Below are 14,531 nucleotides of genomic sequence, written 5' to 3'. Positions count from 1 at the left end.
GTTAGATGTTCTAGTTAGACTAAGTATATTGACTCTTTCTTGCCTTGATCATGTTTTGTATGTTTTATGTTGAATGCTTAAAGACCGGCAAACCATAGGTTAAGGGGGAACTTCACACATTATTAAAACTTGCCATCATCAAAGGGGGAATTTGTTAGAACACACTTGGTTGATGATGCCAAGTTTCATTGTTAGTTAATTGTTTGCTTCTTAGTTATAATGTTTAGCATTTGAAACACTCAATGAATATCCAAAGATGGTTCAAGAATAATCAAGATGAAGTTATGACAAGAAATCCCTTAGCCGTAGTCAAATGTTGTAAACGATTACAAATGCTTAGTGATTGAAGCAATCAAATGGACTCTCAAAGACGGCTTAACATGATCAATATGAAGTCAACAAGAAGTCAAGACAATGATATGATCCTAGCATTAGTCGAAAAATGTAAGAGTAAGTGTAACATTCTCATTTACGTCAAGTGGCTGCAAAACCATGCAACAGTGCACTGCACTGTGATTTCTGATACTGCCGTATGGAGGAACTATTATTCGAAAAGTTTAAGTGTGAAAATCTTTACAACTTTCATATTTTTAAAGTTTTAACATTTGAATCATCATAGTTTGAAAACAAATCTGAAAAATCAATTTGCAAATCTCACATGTTGACACCTCTAAAGTTGTGCATCTACTTTTACATAAATGGAAAGTTGATTTAGTCAAGTACTAAAGCACTCTTCCATTTGTGGTAAGTTGTCACTTGTCAAATGTGTTGAAGTTTTAAAACTAAAATAAGAAGCAAAGCAACCTGGTTGTTGCACTCACACGCAACACCGAACACTTTCAATCAAATAAGGCTAGTTATTTTATTGTGTGATTAATTAATCTTAAAGTATTCACCTTAAGACCACTACTTCTACTATAAATAGCAAGTCTTAGTATCATTTATTTCTCAAGACTTTTCTGAGCATTAATTGTTAAAACACTTTGCAAAACATCAGCTCTTGTTCTTCAACTTATTTGCAAAACTGTTTTCTATTTTAAAAGTCTTCAATCGTTTCTCAAAAGAGCTGTAAATCTCCATGTATCAGTTCACTACACTGTGACATCTGAGTTTGTTCCATGATTCTCGTGTTTAGGTCTTAATTGTGATCTCCAAGTTCATTAAGTGAACGATTGAGATTCAAAGACTTTGTAAACCTGTGAGATAGAACTTAAGTCTTGAAGCAGAGTAGCTTTGAGCAAGTGAAATTCTTGAAGCGGAGTAGCTTCAAGCAAGTGCAACCGGAGTAGGTTGGCGAGTTATTTTCATTGTAAGGGGTTTAGTTGTTTGAGTACATTTCTAAACAAATAATAAAATAATGGTTGGACGTAGGCCTCGGAGTAGAGGCTGAACCAATTTTCTAAAACATCGTCTTGTTTGTTCATTTACTTTTACGTTTGTTCTCCTTATTTTTATATTATTTATCTCGCAATCTGTCTGTGTCACAGTGTTCAATACTGTGTCTCAGACCTGCTAATTGATTCAATCTTGTGAACTTAAAACGATTAAGTATCTCAAGTTTTCAACTTAAAAGGTATTCACTTTATATCTTCATTGCTAAGTTGAAGAAAAATACTCTTTCATTCATACTTTTCTGGTCTGTGCAACAGTCGACTTTACTGTGACATATACTGAGCTGAATTCGTGTGTGTATATACTTATAACTCAAATAGTTCTAAGTATAAACACCTCTATCATTTAAAGTATTGTCCATATCAGTTTAGTCTATTGTCCTAGATTTCAAAGAAGCTTAATTCAAGCTTAAAAATTTTAATTGGACACCTAATTCACCCCCTCCGTCTCTTAGGTGTTCTCGTCCTTGACTCTTCAGTGTGGATCAATTGGATTTAGTTTTAGTTCACTCTGCAGAGCATCAAGAATTTTCCAAGCATGCACTGTGCTATTCTCTACATCAGCAAAGAGAAACTTGTTAAGGTATTTGAGAGGTTTTTTCAAGATTTTTAATTTCATTACAACCTTAAACATTTTGGTTCCTTTCCATCTAATACACCAGTGATGTTGAATGCAAGGGAGAAATTCATCTACTTCACTCCACATGTTGAAATATTTAAAACTCTTCCGACCCTCAAAGGTAGACATTGAGTCTTGGATAATGCATGGGGAATGATCAAATAAACCTTCATTATAGAAATTTGCATAAGCATCATTCCTACCTTGGAGCCACTCATGATTCACTAAAACTCTATCCAACCTAGTGGAGGGGTCTTGTTTGTTGTTCCAAGTGTAATAATAACCAACAGCAGGGCTATCCATTAGAGCACAATAATCTATAGAGGCTTGGAAATATTCCATTTCTTCAATGCTAGTGCGACCACCCAGCCTCTCAGTAGGACTTAACGCGCAGTTAAAATCACCACATACAAGCCAAGGGGCAGAGATATTATCAGCAAAAGAATTTAATTCAGCCCAAAGGGATTTCCTATCAACAATATCATTAAAAGCATAAACCATTGTGCAAAAGAAGTGGAATTGAGTGCTAATTTCAGTTATCTCCATATGAATTCCTTGGGCACTATAGTGAAGAAAGTTGACATAAAACACATTTAGCTTCCATAAAACCCAAACCCTTCCTCCAGGATGGCAAGAAGTATTAGTTGATACAAACCATCCATCACACATGTTATTCCTGACAACATTTAGAGACAAAGGTTTGACCTTTGTCTCAAGGAGACCAAACAAGTTTATTTAGTGAGTGTGTAAAAACCATTTGACTTGTTTTTGTTTAGATAAACTGTTAAGCCCCCTAATGTTCCAGAATCCCAGACTAGGCATTACTCCCACTTGGGAGTACTACACTACCATTTGTACCAATTTCAACCTTAGGAGTAGCATAATTCAAAGCATCCATAAATGTATACTCCTTAAAGCTGGACGAATTCTTCCCTATAGTGATAATTTCTTTTCTGCTAAGGGTTATGACTGGCCTAGCAGGTGTTTAGACTTGCTGATAAGTCCCATCTTTATTCCAGGAGACCTGTAATTTATGCTGGACTTCCTCTAGAGTTTTTTTAGAAGGAGCACCAACAATCACAGGAGTCTCAGGCTGTGAAGCAGGGGCAGACTGAATGACAGTAGGTTTTTGACTGGGTTTAGGAGCAGCCTGGAAACAAGCAGGTTGAGTTTTTGGTATCCATTGTTTCTGTGTGGGTGCAGCAGATTTCTGAGATTTTTGCTTAGGATTCCTACATTGGTCACTTTCATGCCCAGTTCCACCACAGACACCACATAGAACAGGTTTCCATTCACATTCAAGTGCAAGTTTAACAATTTGACCTTCCTCATCTAAAAATTTAACAAAATCAGGGAGTTTCTGTCCAAATGGAACTTCAATGAGGACTCTGGCAAACCATAATCGTGTTTTTTCCTTAGTGGAAGCATCACATCGTATGAATTAAGACACTATCAAGGAGGACTCTGTCCAAATGGAACAGGTTTCCATTCACATTCAAGACACTTACTTATTCACTCGTATTTTTGCTCTCATATTTGTATTCATAAACTACTTAGCATTATTATTAAGCAGCCCTACTCAATTCCTTGCCTTACATACACATTCCCTGTCAGGATACCTAAAATCATAGTAATAATCCCTCCTGGCTTGGTGCCCGTGGTTTTTTCCCTTATTCCCAGGGCTTTTCCACGTATAAATCTTTGTGTCTTATTTTAGTGTTTGTTCTTTATTCAATCCGTCGTACTAGTCAGGCTACTTGTTTTGAGTTAGATTGCCCTGCAAATACATCCCTGGTAGGACATTATCTTTGTAAGAATTCCTGAAAAACAACTGGGTTGGTTAAGAATATATGTAATAGAAAGGTCGTTGTAGATAGATGGAAAAGAATGGTGTATAAAGAGCTTAGATTGAGTTATGCCACGATGTGGATTTGTAGATAGAAAATTAGTTTGGGAATTTGGATTATCAAGAGGTGAGCCTAGTGTGTAATTTCCTTTTGCAATTAACGGTATAAAATGAATTTTGATTTCTAGAGATGAAAAAGGGAGATGCAATTGGTTGAACAGTATACGTTAATTTTGTGGATTGATTAGTGGCAAGTGTGAGGGAGTAGCATGATGAGAGAGGACCCATGATAAGAAAGAGTGAGAAGGCACTAAAAGAGGTAACCGGACTACTACAGAGTTAGGTACAAGGAGTAAGGAGATGAACTATTAATTAGTATTGTTGAGTGTAAAGGGAAAAGAAAGATGAAAGTAAGCTGAGAGACCGTCGACCAGAGTTAAGCAGCATGAAAGTAAGGAATCATAGAAATGTGCGATAGTATCATGAGAGGGTGTGAGTTAATGGTTATATAGGAGTTTCAGGACAACATCAAGGCATGAGTTTCGAGGAAGTAAGGAAAGTAAAAAGTTGGTAAAGTATTGACACAATATGAGATTTTGGTGGGGAGTTACGTGACGATACAATTAAGGATAGAATTGGAATAAATGTTGAGGTAATTTTATTGATGGATTTGATGTTCGTTATTTGGGATGTTAACCGAAGATGGGAAAGAAACCGTGATATTTAGAGACGAGTGTAAGAGGTTTGATATACGAACAGTGGTAGTGTTGAGGTGTTATCACTAGTGGTTAAGGGTGATGATAAATAGGAAACATAGCAATTCTAAAGAGGTTGATTTTGTAGAGTCCAGATTGATATGTATGGTTGTGAGGGAGTATAAGATGTGGTTATAGGAGGCGGTTACTAGTAGTTGAGTATTAGCGGTATATTTATATTGGCAGGAGGTGATAGTTATGTGAATGGGCGAATGTGTTATGAAGGGCATACGAGTTAAGCTCGGGCGAGAGGTAACCTTTATCAGGTGGTAACTTACGTGATCAGGATTGGTTAGTTAGATTCGATTATGGGTCTATGGTGTGTGTAAGTGTTTGGGCGAGGTTCTGACCTCACGAGTAATGGTATAATGCAATAGTCTTAAAGTTGTTATCTGAATGTTCTGTGATATATGTTGTGTACGGTAACCTAATGGGGTGATATTCAAAAGTGATAATTTGGGTTATCTGGCATGGCTAGTTATACATGTATGTGTATTTATGATATATGTAAGTGATAGTGTGATGTTCCGACCTCATGATTAATAGTATGGATGACATTCGTAAGGTTATTATCTGTTTATTCTGTATGATATGTTACGTTGTGATCTAGTAGAGAGGTTTTTAAGGAAGTTTTATTGTCAAGGAAGTTATACTGAGTCAGTGTTCATGGAATTGTAAAAGTTGCGATGTCTATCGATGTGGTTGTTGTGCCTCGGGTGGTGATCCGGGCACGATACTTCGTGTTGTAATGCGGGTATTTTTCACGCTACGGTGCGGCTTTTGGTGGCGGTGTTGAGATGCCGTTATCGGTTGTGGTGGAGTAGACGGGATACTTATGAGACGAGTTTTCGAAAGTGTATACTAGTTATATAAATTGTTGTTTTGTTTACTGCTGTTTCCTGTGAGTTTTGGTTTGGACATACAGACTGTTGTTTTGTTTATTAAAGTTTCTTATCAGTGTCGGCTTTGGAGTGAGTGTAGAGTATGATATGAAAGAGAGTTGGGTATGGTTCCGTTGTTGTCATGGTATAGTAATATTCTGTTGATGGGACACAATTGTGAGAGGTTGTTAGAGTACTTTTGATCTTGTTTTAGATGAGGCATTGGTGGACATAATTGTGGCAAGAGTTTTGTGGAACTGTTGATACCCAGTATCTGCACCTTCCAAAAACCACCCGATGATGATCGGACTATAACGTGTTTTTGATATGCGTGCGTGGATTGGCTATACATGAGACGGTTTAATGCACTACTCAGATATGAAAAATGATTTCAAAAGTTTTCTAACTTCATTTGCATTAAAACAACACTATTTAGAGTTAAAACCGTCTTCGGACCCAAAACCGACTCAAAAACCCGCAACTCAAGTGAACCTGAGTCAACCCGAGTCAACTCAAATCTCGAATGTCGAAAATAATGCCATGAATGTCTTTATCATGTCATTTCCATTAAATTGACCCTAATTAGAGTCAAAACCGACACCGGGCCAAAAATCGACTAGAAATTCAAATCCCAACTCACACGGGTCAAACCCGAGTCAAGAACACAAAAACCTACCGCAAATAACACCCAAGATCAAGCTTACACGGCTAATCAATCACCTAAGACCACAAATCACAACCAACAAAACATTGGTTAGAGCAAATGGAAAATCCAAATTTGCGAAAAGGACAGTACACTCATTTGGATCACTAGGTGCCTCGCGCCTCAATGGGCTATCTGCTTAGCCTCTAAGCAAACTCAACCGACCTACCATCCCACATTTCTTTATAAATATCAGCCTTCACACACCATAATCTTCACGCGAGCATCCGCCCCCTCACTTCTCCCTTAAACTTCTAGACTCGACCTCTTAAGTCACAAAATCGACACGTGTTTTCGACCTACCGATCGAAAATACAAGCCTTACACATTTTGTTTGGTACCGTCGTCGTGCATTCGACCGACCCATTCGACCAACTCAATTCATCAATCAACATGTTTTAATTAACATATTTTCAACATATTTTCAAAACAAAATCCTTTTTAAGGCACTCTTTTAAACTTCTTTGATCGTGAGTAGTCGCTACGAGAAAACCTTCTCTACAGTCGTCTACCTCGCAAACATCAATACACGTAAGTTTGAGGGTGTAAACAACTCATTTCTTTCATGTCTTTACTGTTTTTACGAGTTTATAAGCATGAATAATGCATAACACGAATCAAAAATAGGTTAGACGAGCCAAAACCGGATTTTGGCCTGAGACAGCGGCTACTTTAGTAGCAGCATGGCTCGCGCCTCAATGTCCTCTCAGGCCTTAATCCAGCCGTGTTTATTCTCGTCTTTCCTCTTTATTTCATTTCTTATTTGCAATCGGTTTTTACCATTTCAAATGTTCCAAATCATTTTTATGACAAACTTTTTAACCATAAATCATAATCACCCTTGGTTCCATATACCACGACGGTTTAATCCGTGACTCGGTGATATTAATTGGTTAATTACATTTTAAAGGAAATTCTTTTCTTTTATTTACCATTTTTCTCATTTGTTTACATTTGTAAATATATTAGTCATAATTCATAATTATCCTTGGTTCTTTATACCATGTCGGTTTAATCCGAGTACGGTGATAAATATCGACTAATTACAAATAAACGAACTTAACATATTTAGTTCATATCAAACATTTTCCTTTCACTTTTATTTTATTTTAGTCTTTGTCTTGACCATATCGTACGTCACCCTTGGTTAAAATAAATACCATGTCGGTTTAATTCGAGTACGGTGATAAAGCGGTCAAGCACACATATTTTACATTTTTATTTGTAAACTATACTTTTCAAACTTGCAAATCCGACAACGAATATTACTAACATAATAGTAATTATTCCGAGTCATGCAGACAATACTTGCAAATCATTCATCACAAATATGGTTTTAAATAACCTTTTTAACAACCAGAAGACGCCCCTTGGGTCGGCTCATGGCTCGCGCCCCAAGAGGCCGTCTGTTTTCATATTTCAAAATCGGGACAGACCTTGTTCCCTCGCCTAATGGCTCGCGCCCTAATAAGCTGCCTGGCACTGTTCTGTTTCATTTTAGCACTTGTCTAGGACGATCCTGATTACGGTTAACCCGAATACATGACGGATCAGATTGGCAAGTTTACATTTTTACACTTTGTCATTTAACACGCTTTTTCAAATAAATGGATCGTGTAAAGCACCATAATCCGAACTTGATAAATGGATGTTTAATTTCCGTTTCACATGTAAATCAATCTAAATCCAACTCGACATCATTTTCTTGATATTTGGATAAACAAACCGACTTAGGAAATCTTCACATGTTAGGTTAAGACTTTTGGATGCGCATTCATGCATTTAAACCGTTTTATCAACTTTTGCACTTAAACAACCACGATCGATCAGTAGAGGCCGCTAACGCGGGCGGGATTGGGTGTCCGATTAAAGGGCTTCCCAATACGTACCCTCACCCCTTACTCAAAACCTTTGGATAGTGGATGGCCTTTTCCAGGGCGTACGAGAGTCATTTTAGGCATAGAATGCTAAAAGGGGGATGAGTCCTTATCTTTAGTACCTATGTCAAAAACCTCTTTTTGCCTTGATTGACCTAGGTATAAAGTGGATTTCGAACGGTTTCTAGGCATCCTATAATTGCTTGGTGGCGACTCCGAACATCTCTACATTGTTTCGTGGCCCTTGCCGAGACGAAACCGACCGATCTAAAACAATCCGGTCGAAAGCAATTTTACGCCACCGAGCGTGGCTTTCCAAAGACCGCTGCATGTCCACAGTTTGGCTTGGCGTGCAGGTGGCCCGTGACTACGGACCGGTAGGCGGCTCTCGCCCGCATACCGGCTTGTGGCCCATGTCCATAGGAACGTGTGTGCGGAGCTGAAAGCGGCAAGTGGTTCGTAATATTTATTGAGACAGTGAGTATAGGGTGTTGACAATTAGTATCATGTTAAGTATGGATGAGTTTTGCGGTAACAAAAGAAAAGAACTTCAGGATCTAGTGTGAGTGTGTATAACAAGTGTGGATCGTGAGTTATGCTTTTGGAGATAGGTGCTTTATATAGAGAGGTATGTCGTTTTACGGTAATGTGGAAGAGTTGGAGTTTTGGTTATGCTAAGGATTTTATGGTATTGGTTAGATGGAGTGCAGAATAACTTCAAGTAGGAGAACTGTTAGAATAACTTCAGGTAGGAGAACTGTTAGAGTAAGATATAGCTCAAGATCTAGTATTAGTGAGTTACGAGGACGTAACATTTATCTTAAGAGGAGTAGGATGCGATAGAGAGAGTTTGATGGTTGTACATGTTGTAGTAGATTTGGAAGTTTGAGTATTGGTGGAGAATAAAGGATGGATTTGTATTGTGGTTGATATTGTTAACAGGTCATGGCCGTGCTTGTAGTAGTGTGATGTTTAGGAGTGTGAGAATACTTCGATAGTGTTGACAGTTGGATGATGATGTTTATGAGTGTGAGTAAACTTCGAGGACGAAGTTCATTTTAAGGGTGGTAGAATTTAACATTCCGTTTGGTGGTTGATCTTGCTTGGTGGATTGTCTTGATATTGGATTTGGTAGTGGATAATATGTTAATGAGACGGAGCTAGCGGCGTTTGTGGATGGTATTCGATAGTGTATGGAGTTAGTGTCGAGAGGCTATAATGTAGTTGATATGATATCGTGAGCCATGTTGTGAAGGTAGGCATAGTTGGCGGAGTTCATGTTTTATAGGTTGGGTTTGAACTTAGGAGACGAAGTTCATTTTTAAGGAGGGAAGACTGTAATACTACGGTTTTATTTGCTGTTGGGTACTCTATCGAGTAGGGCTTACTCTGTCGAGTAAGTGAGTGTTGCTTGCGAAATAGTGTACTGCTGATGGGTACTCGATCGAGTAAGTGGGTTACTCAATCGAGTAGGGGTCACTCGATCGAGTAAGTCGGTTTTACGGGTTATTTTGTCGGGTTTTGTTAGAAATGTGAGAAAGATATATAAACACCTTTCGTCAGTTTCTTTTTCACTTTTACCTTTCTCTAACACTTCCCAAGAGTTAAACAAGTTACGTTGCCTTCTTCTTCGCATTGCTATCAAATCCTAAGGGCTAGAGTCGTCGGATCATTGTATTCTTTACGCCGTTGAGACCGTCTTATTGTGGGTAAGATCCTTGTACAGTTTTTATATTGTTTCATTGATTTTAGTTGAAACCCTAATTGAGTATTTTGGGGGATTTTGGGAGTATGGTGATTATTAGATAGTAATTATATGATTGTGTGATTATAGGAGGTGATTTCATAGAGGAGCGGTTTTGAATAGCTGTTTGTGACGATCTTGGTGTTTGCCTTTCTAGGTAGGGTTTCCCTACTCGTTTATTGATTACATAGTTGATTGATGATGGTTGTGATGTTGTTGATCTTTATCATGTTGGTATTGTAATTGGTAATTGTTGTTGTTTAATTGGTTGGATGTGTTTGTCTGTGGTTCGCGAGGTGCATCCTCGGCTGAGTGGAGTCACTTGCGGGAGTGGCTTCATGCCCTTGATTCGCCCTCTATGGAACCCGCCACAGGAGGGGATGTGCACATTAAGGAACTTGGGTTTTCGCTCGGAATTAATGAGCGGGGATTTGGTGGGTACGGCTGCGGTCCCCCACTGGCGGCATAGAATATCTGTTGCGGTGGGTATTCTGGCAGGACTACACACTTTAGTGTGTATTCAGGTGTGTGGAGATGTGACGGAGTTGGGTGATCTGTGTATTGTTATCTTGTGTATCTTGTTTTGTGCAATCAGTAACTGGCCCCGTTTAAATGTTTTAGAACCTGTGGTGATCCATTCGGGGGTGGTGTGCAGTTGTTTAGCAGGTATACTATGGATGCACACGAGATTAGCTGGGGATGGAGTCACCACGAGTCAGATAGTAGTTTTCCGCTGTGTCATCATAATACTTTTGTTACTTTAGTTGTATTTTAGTTTTAGAACAGTTGTACTTTACTTTATAGTTGGTTTTGATGTAATCACTTTAAACTTTATACTTAAACTATGTTTCTTGATGGTCACTTTTGATTACTATGCCTCGGGTAACCGAGATGGTAGCACTTTCATGTGCTAGGTATGCTGAGGAAATGGGACTGAACCAGGAGAATTTGGCATTAAGGTTTGAGAAGGGTTTGACACCCAAGATTATGGAGAAGCTGCCGGTAGGAGTCCTTACAGATGTTAAGGAGGTATATGAGCGTGCCTGGAGAGCTGAGAGGTTAGTTGAGATGGCTAAGGAGAACCTGGAGAGAGCTTCTGAGAAGAGGAAGGCTGAAAGTGAGGGTGGTGGTCAGTCTAGTTACAAGAGGGGCGGCCATAACCAGGTGAGAGCTTACTCTTCGGGGTCGGGGTTCAATGGTGGAGCTTCTTATGGGCGTGGCCGTGGTGGTGGTGGTAGCAACTGGGGTATATCTTGCTTTAACTGTGGCGGTGTGGGCCACAAGAAACATGAGTGTACCAGTGCTGTGGGCAGGGGTTTCCAGAGGTAGTCACAGGGGAGTTTCTCTCAGGGTCCATCTCAGAGCTATGCTAGTAACAGGCCGGCTGGGTCATGGAATAATCAGGGTGGTCAGAGTAACAAAATGGTGGGGCTAACCGCAATGGCGGTAATTCATATCAGAGACCAAAGAAATAACAACAACCGTGGTTCGGGTCGGCCGCTAAGCCGTCTACTACTGCTAGTCTTGTCCAGGAGGTGGACGAAGACCAAAGGTAAGCTGTTCATGATGGAGAAGAAATCAGCAGAGGATGATGCTCACGTTATCACGGGTACTTTTCTTGTTAATAGAGTCTTTACCTTTGTTTTGTTTGATTCGGGGGCGTCGCAGTCTTTTGTATCATCGAGTCATGCTAAGATTTTGGGTTTGAGAGAGTATGAGTCTGTAAAAGAGGAAGTTTTTATACCGTCAGGTGAGTCTGTATCTTGTGGGAGGTTGTATAAGGGTGTGTCTATGATAGTTGGGCAGGTTGACCTACCAGTGGACTTGTTAGAGTTTCCTTTGGATGGTTTTGAGATGATAGTTGGTATGGACTGGTTGGGTAAGTACAAGGCTAGAATAGATTGTCAACAAAAGAGAGTCTCTTTGAGAGGTCCTAAGGGAGTTAGTGTGTCTTATCGTGGGTTTGTTGTCAAACCCAAAGTCAAGTTAATTGCAGCTGTAATACTATGATTTTCTATGTCTATGGGTACTCTATCGAGTGGGACTTACTTTGTCGAGTAATTAGCTTTTTACACAAAACAGTAGTCTGCCTGATGGGTACTCGATCGAGTAAGTGTGACACTCGATCGAGTAAGGGGAACTCGATCGAGTAAGTGACTTACTCGATCGAGTAAGTGTGTTTTACGGGATTGTTTAGCCGGGTTTTGTTAATAACGCGAGATTAATATAAAAGCTTCCGTCATTATTTTCCTAAACACTTTTATCATTCTAAAACTTTTCAAGAGGAGATTAAGAGTTACGTTGTTCACATCTCTCGCATTATTAGCAAATCCTAAGGCTAGGATCGTCGGATTGTCTTATTCGTTATACCGTTGTGATCGTTGTGTCAAGGGTAAGCTTCTTGTATAATTTTTATAGTATTTCGTTAAGTTTGGTTAAACCCTAATTGGGTAGATTTGGGGGATTTGGGAGTGTTTTGATGTGTTGGTAGTAATTATATGTATACATGTTATAGGAGGAGGATTCGTAGGGGAGAAGTTCTGATTAGCTGCTAGACGGTCTCGTGTGATTGATTTTCCTGATAAGGTTTCCCTACTCAGTATTGATTACATGGTTGTGTTGGTAATTGACTGTTGTTGTTGTATATCGTATTGGCATTGGATTCTGATTTGGTGATTGTTGGTAGTGTAATGTGATTATCGTATAACTGTCTGTGCTTTGCGAGGTGCGTCCTCGGCTGAGTGGAGTCACTTGCGGGAGTGGCTTCACGCCCTTGATTTGCCCTCTGTGGAACCCGCCACAGGAGGGGATGTGCACATTAAGGAACATGAGTTTATCACTCGGATGAGATGAGCGGGGCTTAGGTGGGAACGGCGGCGGTCCCCCACTGGCGGTGTGGAATACTTGTTGCGATGAGTATTCTGGCAGGACTACACACTTTAGTGTGTAGTCAGGTGTGTGGTGCTGTGACGGAGTTGGTGAATTGGATTGGTTTGTAATGTTGATTTATTCCAGCTGTTTTTTTGTGTAATCAGTACTGACCCCGTTTAATTGTTGTAAAAACTGTGGTAATCCATTTGGGGATGGTGAGCAGTTATTGAGCAGGTATGAGTTGATGAGCATGGGATAGCTGGGTTGAGTCATCACGAGCTGTTTTAGAAGTCTTCCGCGGCGTCGAACATTCTTTCATTTTGTTTAGTTGGTTTTAAAATTTTGAGAACAGTTGTTTTTTACATTATCAGTTCTGGTTGAACTTGTATCACGTTAAACTATATATTAAATTAGGTTTCTTTATGGTCTATTTGATATTCATTGCCTCGGATAACCGAGATGGTAGCACTTCCATGCCTTAAGTGGTCCTGGTAAGGCACTTGGAGTATGGGGGTGTTACAAAGTGGTATCAGAGCGACGATTTTGGAACCTGTAACTAATGAACCTAATGAACTTAGGGAGTCAAAAATAAAATGAACCCGGGTAGCACTACTGCAAATCCAGGCAACCACAACGGCCCTTTAACAACGCTTATTCACGAAAATCACCAAAAGACGTTGTAGAATGGATAATTATCTTTGCGCAAAATTTTACTAAACTTAATTACAACGGTTATATGTTGTTAACCGTTGTTATTGGTTTTAACAATGGGTCAATCTTGCACAACCGTTGTTAATATAAAAACTAATAACAACAGTTTACTCTGTAATACATTATAACCGTTGTTAATAATTTGGCGCAAAATTAGTGAAAAGTAATTACAACGGTTATATTAGAACCCGTTGTTAATACTTTTTAACAACGGTTGTCAAAGGAACCGTTGTTAATATATTATCTAATGACAACGGGTTTACGTGTAATAACCGTTGTCAATACTTTACCACAATATATACCACACAAACACAGATCAGCTACAACCACAAACACAAACACAACCACAAACACAACCACAAACACAAACACAAACACAAACACAAACACAAACACAAACACAAACACAAACACAAACACAAACACAAACACAAACACAAACACAAACACAAACACAAACACAAACACAAACACAAACACAAACACAAACACAAACACAAACACAAACACAAACACAAACACACAAACACACTCTTTCTCATCGTCTCTTTCTCATCGTCGCTTTATCATCTCCGTCACTGTTGTTGTCATCGTCTCTTTCTTTCTCTAATTATCAGGTATATATCTATCGCTTTATGGTTTTAGGTTTTGTCATCTCCGTCATTATTGTTCTTTCTCTAATTATTTTATTTGCATGTGTTTTTCTCCGTCATTGTTCTTTCTCTAATTATTATTCGCTTAGTTTTTCTGCGTTTATTAGTAAAACAAAGAAGATAAAATAAAACAAAGAAGATGATGGAGAGGATAGTAAAACAAATCCACATTTAACATACATAAACTTAATGCATTGCTAAAAATACAATTCTTAGATGTTCATATAGGGATGCATTCTCTTCTGTGATATTCATCCTCTCCTCCTTTGCTATTTGGAGGTTTCGTTCCGCAGATGTAATATCTTCATATAGCTGCATTATCTGCGGCTCTAACAAGCCATTTTTTTTGCCGTCCTTGAGTGCGATCCGAGCATCTTCAAGGAAGAGCCTGTACTTCCTCTCGATTTCCTGCAAGCGGCGTATGAAACTTTTGTTGTACTCGGTCATAATGCATGTTAAACGAATGGTATCATTCATTAT

The 14,531-nt window shown here is 39.0% G+C and overlaps 1 protein-coding gene across 1 annotated transcript; it reads right to left on the bottom strand.

Moving 5' to 3' along the window:
* Positions 1-1,866: 1,866 nt before the first annotated feature.
* LOC141651567 (uncharacterized) lies at positions 1,867-2,511 on the bottom strand. The gene has a single exon (XM_074459272.1). It carries the CDS (start codon positions 2,509-2,511, stop codon positions 1,867-1,869), a length of 645 nt encoding a protein of 214 aa, XP_074315373.1.
* Positions 2,512-14,531: the final 12,020 nt, after the last annotated feature.

Source organism: Silene latifolia, chromosome 4 (assembly GCF_048544455.1).
Source record: "Silene latifolia isolate original U9 population chromosome 4, ASM4854445v1, whole genome shotgun sequence".
Classification (NCBI taxonomy): Eukaryota; Viridiplantae; Streptophyta; class Magnoliopsida; order Caryophyllales; family Caryophyllaceae; genus Silene; species Silene latifolia.
Note: the sequence above shows the minus strand (reverse complement) of the source record. Positions and strands in the feature narration are given on the sequence as shown.

Bases quoted from the DNA above. Each gene is read 5' to 3' on its own strand.
- LOC141651567 (XM_074459272.1), bottom strand. From the start codon at position 2,511: ATGGTTTATGCTTTTAATGATATTGTTGATAGGAAATCCCTTTGGGCT.